Here is a 13,147-nt window from a genome sequence, read left to right on the forward strand (position 1 = left end):
CTGTGGAGACCTGGAGAAGGCCAGCACAATGGGAGTTGGAGATTCTTAATGGTAACTGGAATAATGGTGGCTCTAGGATTCTTACTAAGAGTAGAACCATGATGATGATACAGGTGCCATGGAAAAAAGAGACTATTTCAGGCTGGAACAAATTCTCAAGTTGAAGATCCTCATAACTTAGTGACAGAAATAACAGGTCTCAAATATGATGGTCTTTGTAATGGGGACTCATCAATTACTGTGAGGGGAATGACCATCAGTCACTTACAACATTCTGAGCGAGAAGACAATGGCAATTTTATTTTTGACAAAGGAATAAAGTGTGTCCTCATGCTTGCAAATAGTAGTTAAGCTGAATTATTGAAAGAATTTACAAGAATGGTGTCCCATGTTCAAACAGAGAATGCATACCCAAAAGTTGTCCTCCCTCAAAAAACTATCACCACAGGTACACACAGCTTGGAGAAAATCAGAGAGACATGAAACAAAATGTTTAAAAGTAAAAAACAATACTGCAAGCTGAAAAGCACACCAGCAATAAAATACATAACCTCAGTTAAATGTCAAGAATGAACTGACAGAATAAAACAAGAATGAATGGACTGAAGTGTTTCCATGTGTTTGAGTATACTGCGCCTTTAATGACATTGGTGATGATATCAACAGGACACACTACTGTCAGTTCTGCTGTGCAAGTGTCACCAACTGGCTCTAAATTCTTTCAAATATCACCTATTGAATAAGACCCGCTTTAAACAAGAAAGATATAAACCACTAACTGCCAACTCTGTACATATGTAACTCACTTTTGAAAACTAAGATGTAGCTTTACTTTTTTACACAAACCATGTGCATAATCAACTTTGTTAATCTACCCAACCTTTAGAAAGTTAGGCAGTGGAAGCTTTTTTGAGTAGATCTGGGGTTACCAGGCTAACAATGAGACAACTTCTTTCATGAAGTTATAATATGTGACTTGAGATTTTTATCAGAAGTCAAACTGCCAATTTGTTGATGAAGGTGGTTACAAGAGGGGATACCTCCTTAACCCTAAGATGTAACAACCATGGGCTGATTATATAAGCTGTGTGTGTGTGTGTGTGTGTGTGTGTGTGTGTGTGTGTGTGTGTGTGTGCGTGTGTGTATGTATGGAGGAGGGAAGTCCTTTTGATGGATGATGTGAAGGGATCGCCCCCATCAAAAACAAGTTTGACATTTTTAATGGAATGGACCTCCTGCCAGTTTGTTTCAGCTGAAAGTCTATTCCATTAAATAATCTTTTACAAAAAGGTAGAAACATTAACCAGAACAACGTGAGATTACTGTCTAGAAAATTAAGTCTCTGGCTTTAAAGAATGCAAACCTAAGCAATTTGTTGACTCACAACTATGCTGCACATGTCAGCTACAAATCCCACCAGATAACAGAGATGAACTGCATGTATCCCTATGAGCGATACTTTAACTCAAACAATACCACTCCTTTTAATTTCAGAAGCAGAAATCCCTATGGAAGACTAGCTATGCTGAACTCTTCTAAAAAGCCATTGTGATGGCTCTTCTACATGATTACTCTCATTAAATGCTAGTGGCGCGGTCATTACCATTGACAGCTGATATTACCCATGTTCTCAGCACCTGTAAAGTGAACAGAAAAATGCACCAGAATAGCACATACATTTATGTACAAATTTACTTCTTTGAAATATTATCCAAGATTTCCACTTTAAACTTAATTTCATGTTTCAGAATTATTCTACTAACCAGTACCTCTTAACAGTTTTTCTCAGTTCAAATTCTTACTTTCATTGCTTGACTGAAACCACATACTAAACTTACTGCATATGATTATTTACACATTATATACTCGTATTAGCTTTATTGTTTCATAGTGCTACATTTTTCCTTATGTTTCATATTTCTTTCATTAAACCACGTAACTGCATCTGTCTAAATGAATACAATTTCTAATTTTTTCAGCTGTTGCAACATCAAACAAAAAAACAAAACAGCAGCATTCGCAACTTGTTATAAACTGATACGTGCTTTCATCCTATAATCCAGACTTCATCAGGTAATATTGTGAAGCCATACTACCTGCTTACTAACCCAAGCAATATTCATGAGAACATCTTAGAATATCTTCACTGAGCAGCCGACAAAAAGCAGTAACATTTATTATTTCTACTATGGTATAATAGCTAATAAAATAAAAAAATATGAAGGTTTAATCCCATGCCATTTTTGCTTGAGATATGCTTTGCCCATTGCAGCATTTGCAGATTTCCATCCTTATACAGTACATATAATGTTAAAAACAGAAGGACTCTTTCACAAGTCAAAGAGCCAGTGCATCCCAGAAATTAAGATAAATGTATCTAAACTGCTCTCAATAACTGCAATAAGATATCAATGCTTGTATAATGAAGTACTCTCGCTTTTTTACTTACTGGGATAATTCTTGCCATCAGGAAAGTAGTATTCTGTGAATTCTATATGGATAGCAGCCATTTCCTGTGGCAAATAGAGAGACTTCTTGTTGCACGAAATCATGGTTTTGGGAGATGATCTGCGTTGTTCAGCAGTGGAGACCTGCAGAATGTAGGCATGAATAAGAATGAAACAAAAAGTGTAACATATTCATCAAGCTTTACAAGCACTTGTTAACAGCCATGCTTCTGACATACAAATGGCCATGGGAATACTGTCCATATATCAGGGAAGGCAGTTAACCAACATACTTCCTCACCATAAAGCTCCTTACCATAGGTTTTAGCTGCAAAAGATGGTTAAGCACTCACCATATAAGATCTCTGAGGGTCTCTATATCACACTGTCGAACTCTTAAAAGTTCGAATGTCATATGGCCAACACCATATGATCGAACTTTTAAAAGTTCGAACGTTTCTACGGAGATCTCCGTACAGTGCGGAATGGGAAGACTTGCCCCCCTGCTTAAACTGCTCAGGTAGGTTTTTTCTTTGGTTTATTTATTTTTTTATTACATTTTCAAACTTTTAAAAGTTTGATCATATGGAGTCGACCATATGACGTTCGAACTTTTAAAGGTTTGATTATGTAATATAGATGTGATCTCTGAGACTGCTTTCACAACAAGTTGCCCATTTCATGAGCATGCTTTAGTATGCACAGACCAATTCAGCAAACTTTCACTAGAAGATAAGGGATAAAACCACTAATGCTAGCATGAGTATAGAGGGTGGTCCCACTGCCGTCTCACCAATTTTCTAAAGCTCTGACTTCAGTGAAGGAGATAAAATCATAACAGAAGGCCAAGAATCCTGGCAACAAAAGCCACATGAAATTCTGAATGTAATATCTAGTTAACTCTTACGAGTAAGAGGAGGTAGGGACTGCAATGTGCTGCAACTAGTGAAATCTTAAAGCAAGTCTACAATGAAGAATTCCTTGTACAACAGTACTATCTTAATTTAAAAGTTGTACAGACATTTATATATTTCAATAACAGATCAATGAGCATAACTTCTAGGGAGGAAGGAAACCCCCCAAAATGGAAACTAATCAAAAATGCCTTGATAATAATCTCTACCAAAGGACACTTGCATCTAGTTTGCTATGCTTTGGGAAACTGGAGAATGAGGACAAAGTAGCTGCAATGCAGATGTTACCTGAAGTTGCTTTGTGGAGTAAAGTTGCTAAGGTTGCAAGCAATCTAGTGGCATACACTTAGGAAGCTGTTTACACAGTACTGACATTCTTGTCACAAACAGAGCACATTTAGTTACGTAGAACAGTCTGACGCAAACCTGAGCTGTCTGAGTACATCTATAATGTGCAGGAGTTTCTCAGTGTTACTGGTTCCTTGGAAAGATGTTTGGGAACTGTCAAGAAATTCACTTCAGATTCCCTAGAAAACCTTAACAACTGCATACGTGACATCTGAGCTTCAATGTTTAAGAATATATATATAAACTTTGATTTCACTGCCGACATTTGATATGCATTGTTGAAACATGTATACTGCCTCCAGCAAGGGCTGCAGTTAAAAGGTGTTCAGTGGGCCATCTAACCAGTCTGGTTATCAAATGTATCATGTCAGCATAAAAGAAATATGGGTGCCAAATTTCAGAGATTTCTTGCATCTCAGGAAAGGGAGGCTTGGGCTCAAATGCATTAGGATAAAGGGAAAAAGACAGGGATAAGGGCAACCCTACTTTGCCAGACAAAAAGGAAAGGAAATAACCACTAACTGATAAATCATATAAAAAGGTAAAGAAAGGGCATCAGAAGGGATGGTGTTTACACTACAACAGTGAGCTATTCAAACATCCACTATTATGGTGTGTTGATTTACACAAATGTACTATATTCATTATGAGATCATTACTGCAGTAGCCTATGGTATATGGGACAATTACCAAAGTTTAGTCAGTCAGGGAGGAGGAAGAAGGATCAGATTCCAGGAGCTCCAAGAGTGGTGCATCCTTGCCTGACAAGGGCAAATCAACAAATGCAGATGAAGTGGCTAAGTCGAGGTACTTAGCAGCTTCTTAAGGAGGATCAAGAGAAGACTATAAGCAGTCTAAGGTACCTGGTTTTGCAACGGCAGCGTCACCCATCAGTAGCTGAGGCAGTGAAAAAGACAGCTTGACTATCAAAGACTTCTGAAAAAGTTTATTTTTCTTCTTCCTTTTGCAAATGAGGGAGGTAAGAGCTGAAGAACCTGAAGCCTGCTCCACAGTTAACTAAGAAAGGGTACCTGATAAGCGGTTAAAAAATGGCTGAATGAGTTGGTGATCCTCCCGTGAGGAAAAACATAGTTTTGTGGTGTACACATTCAGTGACAATTCCCAAAACCTCTAGTCCAAAGTCTTACCTAAACTTTCCCCACACAAAAAAAGTATTCTTGATAGTATAAAAAAATAATTTCCTATGAAAAAGTAATCTTTTTCCTCAGACAAAAATGAAAAAAAAGTGTAAGGTTTTCTCTAGTAAAGTAATTACATTTCCTACCTTGGTGAAGCATTAGTCTCCTAGAGCCTTTCACCAGTCAGTGTTCGTGGACGGTGCCCTTAAACTTTGGATCATATCCTTGGTATGATACAAGCCATATTAGTATAGGCTACTGCAACAGTGATTGAATGATCAACATCACTTACTTGTCTCTTAGTTAAGCTTCTACAAATACTTTTACTCCTTCAGATGCCAAGCTTACCCTGAAAATACCTTCCTGCAATCTCATAATTCTCATGGTCCTTTACTAGAAACACACAGAAATAATCTTCAGTGCACTAATCACAACCTTTTCTATCCTAGCACATAAACTCTTGTGAACTACCTTTTATCAAGGATATTACCTCATATCCAAATGTTCACACTCAAAAGCCCATCTTCTGAAACAATCAAAATGCAACTGCCTTCCTCATGACCCAATAACTTAATACCAACTAACAGCCCTCCTTTGACAGCACCTTAAAAACAGTATTCCATAACATGATGAACCTTACTGCTATTTAGTTATAACTCCCACTACATCTTATGCATCTACCTATCCTCAATTTTACTGTTTTTTTCCTTATACACTTTTTCACAGAAATGTCTGTGTACAAGCTGCAAATATTTACTGAATGTAAAGTTTGACTTCACTGTATATTAAATGTCCTTACTTTATGTTAGAATTTGTGTCTGTACTCTGACTATATTGCCTTTCTCTAGGTCATAATTTGGAGACTGAAGATGGTTTATTGTGATCAGTGCTCTACCCTGGTTAACAATGTGAAGGCTGTCAGCCCAACTAGCTGGAATTTTGTAAATAATTCTGTTATCTGTGAATAGTAATATGTTTTGTATGCTTGTCTTACAAATGTAAGAAAACCATATGTTATGTACTGAGCTTTAAGAATGTAACCACAGTGTACCCTCCTGGAAAAGAATAGAAATGTATATGAACTATATGTAAATGTATGTTTTGATAGTAAGAAGCTGGAACATACAGAGTTAACTTGCAAAACTCTAAGAAAATAAGTTGAAATTGTTTTATGACTGTGGTATGTCTCAGTTTCAGCTAGGAGACGGGATGTCTGTGCCAGCCTTCCCCAGGAGTGTATGTGTGTTTGTATATAAATCAAATCTCACGTGTGTGTGTGTGTGTGTGTGTGTGTGTGTGTGTGTGTGTGTGTGTCAGCTATTTGGGCAGGGACATATTGGACAGAGAGGGTGCTGGAGGTTTTGGCTTGACCACTCAGATGAGATCTTAACCCTATAGCAGTGCCAGTGAGGAGTCTTATTGGGGATCTGGAGAAAGAGAGAGAAACCAGTCCCAGAGTGATTGTGATCTCTGTGTGCTCTTAAGGGAAATTGTACTTTACTGTGTGTGTACTTGTCCATCCTCTCAATGTGCATGTCCCTCACTGGAGCTAGTGGTGAGGATTGAGGTGCCTTAATTACTGGGCCAATGCAGGGGCATCACATATTAATTGTTTGGCAGTGGTGAGATAACCACATCACATATTATTTGGCAAATAGTGGTGTGGATACTGAATTCCTGTAGCTTGTGTACAGTGATCACTAAAGGTGGTGGTGTACTCTAAATAAGCCATGCAGTTAAAATTCAGAGTTCATATCACAATTGTTTTATTTTTTTGTTAGCTTAGTCAGGGACAGCAGGCAAGCATGTCAGCAGAGGAGTATGGCAAGCTGACAAGGAGCAAGTTGGCTGAGATGTGCCAGGCTAAAGACATGATTGCAGCTTTAGTCACAGCTGCATCAGAGAATAGCAACCAGAAGGACAATCAGACTGGCTGTGGAGATGTACAACTCTCAGAAAATGGACAGCTTAACCTTTCCACAGAGGACTTAAAAATCTATCTGGAGTTAGAGACTTGAGCTAGAGGCCAAGCATTTGGAAACAGAAGCAGTAGAGAGACTGAGGCGTCTAGATACTGAGGAAAATGAGAAACTGCTATGCCTAGAAGCTGAGGAGAAAGAGAGGCATAGGCAACATGAAAAGGAGATGCTGACTCTTCGCCAGAGTCATGGAGGTAATGGGGAAGGGAGTAACTGAACCCAAGAAGCAACAAAAGTCAGTAAATTTCTTCCACAATTTACAGAGGGGGATAATTCTGATAGCTTCATTCATTTGTTTGAGAGGGTATGTAAACAGTATGATGTTGACCAAAGGCTCTGGGTACACTTCCTGACCCCCCCTTACTCCATGGTAAAGCTGTAACTGTTCTTTCCAAACTGTCTGATAATGATTACTTAAATTATAATGTTGTAAAGAATTGTTTGCTAGAATTTTCTAAGTTAACATCTGAAGCTAATAGAAAAAAGCTTCTTGAGCATAGACGCAAGGCAGATGAAGTGCGTGTGAATATGTTGCTGAACTAAGCACTTACCTTCATAGGTGGGTGAGTGGGAGTCAGGTCACCACTTTTGAGGGGCTGGCATACCTTTTAGTTAGGGAACAAGCCCTTAGCACTTTGTCTGAGGACATGAGGCTCTGGTTAGCTGATCGACAATATGCTATTGTAGATGAGTTGGGGAAGAAAGGAGAACTATACCTACGAAGCAGGGCATCACTGCACAGGACAGGGACACCCAGTGTTGCTCATGGGTCTAAGGGAGCCATGGTGGGCAGTCCAGACTGCCCCAACAGAGTCCGTCACAAGCAGGGGAAGTCACTAGTTCAGATACATGTACAGGACCTAGGGTTAAATGTTTTAAATGCAACCAGTGGGGCCACGTAGCATATAGATGTCCATGGAGGCAAGGTGGGGAAAAAAAGGTGGGAAAGCCCATAAGTGGGAATGACAAAATGCCAACGGTAGGTTGTCTTGAGAAAACGAGGGTACCAAACTATCACCCTGCAGATGTCCTGATAGGGAATGATTTTGGTAATGCAGTACTGTGTGTTCATGCATTTACATGGAGTCAGGCTTGGAGCCAAGCATGTGGGTCTGGTAGCCTGGGAAAACCCATACAGACTGCACACTTGCAGCCAGGACTGGTGAAGTGGTTACTTCAGGGAGGGAGCTACCCTTTAGCAGTGAGATTGAAGGTAAGCCATACCTGCTTGTGGGTACTGATGTTCCCTTGGACAGAGTGACTGCATGGGCAGAGGTGAGTAGTAGTACCCAGACTAACAGTGATGCACCACCGTCAGAGGATACCAGACTTCCTGTGGAAGGGGAGCTGGGAAGGGTTACTAAGAGAGAGTTGAGACAGGCTCAGCTCTCAGACCCTACATTACAAGGCCTGAGAGAGGTAGCTAGTGAAGTACCTGATTCTCAAGGGAAGGGAGAATCTCTATACTGGGACAAAGGATTACTGTACAGACAGTGGACCCCTGAGGGAGGGCTAGAGGATGAGAGAATACAGCATTTGGTATTGCCCAGAGTCTACCGTCTGGCACTTCTAGTCATAGCACATGATATTCCCTTTACAGGTGATATGGGCATAAAATATATGAAGAGACGTATTATGCAGTTCTTCTATTGGCCTGGGGTTTCCAGAGATGTAATAGGGTATTGCAGGATCTGTGAGCAGTGCCAAAAGGTAGGGAAGGCAGGAGACAAGGTGAAAGCTCCTGTGATACCTTTGTCTGTGATTGAGGCGCCATTTCCGGGGGTAGCTATGAATACTGTGGGGCCTCTGAGTACCCCAACTTCCACAGGGAAAAAGTATATCCTAGTGGTAGCAGATTATGCTACCAGATACCCTGAGGCAGTGGCTCTGTCTTCCATTGAGGCAGAAAAGATGGCAAATGCTCGGTTAGAGATTTTCAGCAAGAGCTGCCAATTTCATGTCAGACCTGCTGGCTTGTCTGTGGAAGTACTGTGGAGTGAAGCACCTAAAGACCACCCCCTACCATCCCTAGACTAATGGTCTTGTTGAGAGGTTAAATGCTACACTCAAGACCATGCTATAGGCATTTGCAGACCAGTTTAAGAGGGACTGGGACAAATATTTTCTCATCTGTTTGCTTACAGAGAGGTTTCCACAGGTTTTTCACCGTTTGAGTTGTTGTATGGGCATAGGGTGAGGGACCTCTAGATTTAATTCAAGATGAGTGGGAGGGTAAGTGTAAATCTCACAAGGAGTCTGTTGTGGCATATGTCCAAAACCTCAAGACAAGGTTGGCCCGGGGGAACCTGGCAGAAACCCAGCAGCAGAAACAGGTCTAGTATGACAGGAATGCACCAGCTAGAGAGTATGCTGTAGGGCAGCAGGTAACAGTTCTCATTCCTGTCAGACACAACAAGCAGCAGGCAGCTTGGGAGGGACCCTACAAGGTGGTAAGGAAGGTCAATGGTGTTAACTACATGGCAGAACGGCTAGGCAGCAGGCAGGGACACAAATTGTACCATGTTAACATGATGAAACCTTACTATGATAGGGAGGCCCTTGTGCTGAATATTTGCAGTGGATTGCAGGAGGAGTCTGAGGGAAATCTGGTGAATGATCTCCTCAGTGAGGCTCGGACTGACACCTCATTGGAAGGAGAAGCAATGTCTCAGCAGCTATCGCCTACCCAGGTTCAAGAAATCCTAGCAGTGTTACAGAAGCCTGGGGACATGTTCACTAGGAAACCAGGGTGCACCCACCTGGTGCAGCACCCTGTGGATACAGGACCCCAAAGGCCTATTAGGCAGGCTCCTTATAGGGTACCTGAGAGAGTCAAAACAGACTCTGTGGGAGGAGATACAGGAAATGTTGAAACTAGGGGTAATTCAGGAGTCCAGTAGTCCCTGGGCCTCCCCAGTGGTGCTGGTACCAAAGAAGGATGGCAGCACCAGGTTCTCTGTGGACTACAAGAAATTAAACAGTCACACAGAGTCAGATGTTTACTCCATGCCTAGGACAGATGAAGCCCTGGAGAAGCTGGGTGGGGCTAAGTATCTTACCACCATTGATCTTACCAAGGGTTACTGGCAAGTGCCCTTGACTCCCAGTGCTAGAGAGAGGTCAGCCTTTGTGACTCCTTTTGGCTTGTATGAGTTCACAAAGATGCCCTTTGGGATGAAAAATGCTAAAGTGACTTTCCAGAGGCTGGTAGGTCATATCCTATCAGGAGGATTTGCCCTTGCTTACCTCGATGATATTGCCATCTACAGCCATTCCTGGAAAGAGCACCTTCAGCATGTCAGAGTGGTGCTGTGCAGACTACAGAGGGCAGGGTTGACCATTAAGCCTAGCAAATGTCAGATGGGTATGGCAGATGTCTCCTATCTAGGACAGAGTGGGGAGTGTAAGATCAGGCCAGAACCTGCTAGAGTAGAAGCCATTCAGGCATGGCCTACACCGGTTACCAAGAACCAGGTGAGGTCATTTTTAGGAACAGCAGGGTACTTACAGAAAGTCTGTTCCCAATTCTAGTACCATAGCTGCTCCCCTCACAGACCTTACAAGGAAAAACAGGCCAGATAAGGTAGTGTGGACTCCATCATGTGAGCAGGCATTTCAGAAGCTTAAAGGAGCTTTGGGAAGACCCCCTGTATTAGCCAGTCCAGATTACAGCAAAAAATTTCTTGTGCAAGTGGATGCTTCAAACCATGGAGCGGGGGCTGTACTTAGCCAGATTTCTTTAGAGGGAGAAGAGCACCCAGTGGTTTATCGCAGTCGTAGGCGTGAACCCAGGGAGGAATGCTATGCAGCTGTAGAAAAGGAATGTCTAGCCATAGTGTGGGCACTGCAGAAACTTCAGCCTTATCTGTATGGAAGGAAATTCACTATAGTTACAGACCACAATCCCTTAACATGGCAAAATGCCAAGTTACTAAGGTGGAAACTAGAATTGCAAGCATATATGACAGTGCAGCACAGCAGTGGGGTTAGCAATGCCAATGCAGATGGGGTCTCAAGACAGGGAATGGGGTAAGGTATTCCCAGATAGACTTAACTCTCTCAAGAAATGTTTCTCAAGGGTCACTTGAAAAACTAGCTTGAGTTCTCATGGGGGGAAATTGTGAAGGCTGCCAGCCCAGCTAGCTTGCATTTTATAAATAATTCTGTTATTTGTGAATAGTAACATTATTTGTATGCTTGTGTTACCAATGTAAGAAAACCATACGTTATGTAGAGCTTCAAAAAATGTAACCACAGTGTACCCTACTGGAAAAGAACAGAAATGTATATGAACTACACACCTATGCAAATATATGTTTTGATAGTAAGAACCTGGAACATACAGAGTTAACTTGCAAAACTCAAGAAAATAAGTTGGAATTGTTTACAACTGTGGTATGTTGTGGTAGGATGTCTACAGCTAGGAGTCCTTTCTATTATCTGGAAACAGAAATAATTACAGGTTTCAAAGGTGAAATTATTTAACTGTTTTATGACTTCCAGTTCCAGGCAAATTTCCTGGGAGACAAGCATTTTTTACATAGGAGGTGCTAAATTTTAAGTCTGTTAGCCTGGGAACTGAAGGCAGAGGTGTCAAATAGTGATGCCATCTAGCTAAACTAGCAGTAATGTGTATTGTTAGTTTAATAACCATCTCTCAGAGAAAGTCTGTGCATTTTGTATCTTGTCTTGGACCTAGAAGGATCCTCTCATCAGCACTTCTCATCTATATTTGCTTGGCTCTGTAAGTAAGTCATTTAGGGCATATTATCTCTTGATATAGATAGGAATACAGTAAATATTAGTTTACGTTTTCTGTATTTATCTGAGACTGTCCTGCAATGCTGTTTTACAGTATTTCCTGTGATTCTGAACTCTGTTGTTATTGTGTTGAGTTATTGAGTATTGTCTTGTGCTTTTATTATTAAATATATTTAAACCTTTTAATTGTGGCTGGTTTGTGTAGAGATTTTAGGTTCTTTGAGTACTTGCATATGTATTTGGTGACACTGTATAGGCCACTCTGAAGAAGCCTTTAGTCTTGGACACACTTACCATTTGGATAATAGTAACATTACATAGTAGAACTGGTCACCCTTTGGGAAGTGCCTTAATGTAGCTGATAAAGGGTGGTTGGTGGTAGTGATTACTACCTTATAGTCTCAGCAGAAGGGGGCACAGCCAGTAAACCTGTGGCAGCCTTCCCCAGGAGTGTCTGTGTGTTTTTATATAAATCAAATCTCAAAGTGTTAATGTGTGTCAGCTACTTGGGCAGGGACATGAAGCACTGGTTGGACAGAGAGGGTGCTGGAGGTTTTGGCTTCACCACTTGGCTGAGATCTTAACCCTATAGCTGTGCCAGTGAGAAGTCTTATTGGGGATCTCGAGAAAGAGTGAGAAACCAGCCCCAGATTGATTGCGATCTCTGTGTGCTCTTGAGGGAAATTGTACTTTACTGTGTGGGTACTTGTCATCCTCCCAATGTGCATGCCCCTTTCTAGTGTTAGTAGTGAGGATTGAGGTTCCTTGATTACTGGGCCAGTGCAGGGGTGTCACAAACAAATTCTAATAAAATAAACAAAATAAACAGACCTAAAATGGAGGGCAAACATCACTAAGGGAGCGGGAGCAAGAGGTTTTGCCTGGTTGGTAAAAGTACAAGAATTATGGCATGAGCTATACATTGAATCAGTCCTCCAGACATATCAGGGATGGGAGATGAAAATCTGAAATAAAAACAGAATAAAATTAATGGGTAACAGTTACACTCACATGCGATCTGAATGTACTAAAAACAGTGAGATTCTGAGTGAGTACCTAACAAACTTATGCACAGTTTAGTGACTCTCATACATTCAACTTTATTTTAGAAAAAGAAAGGTAAAATATTAGATACCAGGAAAGTGAAAACTCAGTATTAAAATAAGTTATTTGTATAAGCATGAAATGAATAGTGCAGTCTTAAGTACACTGAACTATTTCACTACCCGAATTACATATTGCAAAGCTATTCTTTTTGGAGTACTTCAAAAATGACAAATATTAATATAAAAGGAATGCAGGTCACTTACATGAAAGCCTGTCTTTATGCACTGAAATGGCTCTAACTCAAAAAGATTTGAGTAAAGTTGTACAAAAGCTGTTCTGCTAGCAATTCACAAGCAAGCAAGCTTACAAACCATCAACAGTACAAGTTCTACTGTCATAGAGTAGTAAGGCTCTGACTAAGCTAACGGCAACTTGTCTCAACTAGTGACCTGGGCCCTGCAACAGCTGGCTGGGAGCCCAAGGATCAGGAGGCTTTGCCTGTTCATCTCTCT

The 13,147-nt window shown here is 40.9% G+C and overlaps 1 protein-coding gene across 1 annotated transcript in view; it reads right to left on the minus strand.

Moving 5' to 3' along the window:
• Positions 1-13,147, minus strand: part of UHRF1BP1L (UHRF1 binding protein 1 like) — a 2,202,923-nt gene that overhangs the window by 698,504 nt on the left and 1,491,272 nt on the right. Inside the window, exon 12 of the mRNA XM_044087916.1 lies at positions 2,450-2,591. Coding sequence (XP_043943851.1) covers positions 2,450-2,591 — 142 coding nt within the window. The remainder of the gene's footprint in view (positions 1-2,449; positions 2,592-13,147) is intronic.

The sequence above is a fragment of the Protopterus annectens genome, chromosome 11.part0, assembly GCF_019279795.1.
Source record: "Protopterus annectens isolate FY-2018-M chromosome 11.part0, PAN1.0, whole genome shotgun sequence".
In the NCBI taxonomy this organism is placed as follows: domain Eukaryota; kingdom Metazoa; phylum Chordata; order Ceratodontiformes; family Protopteridae; genus Protopterus; species Protopterus annectens.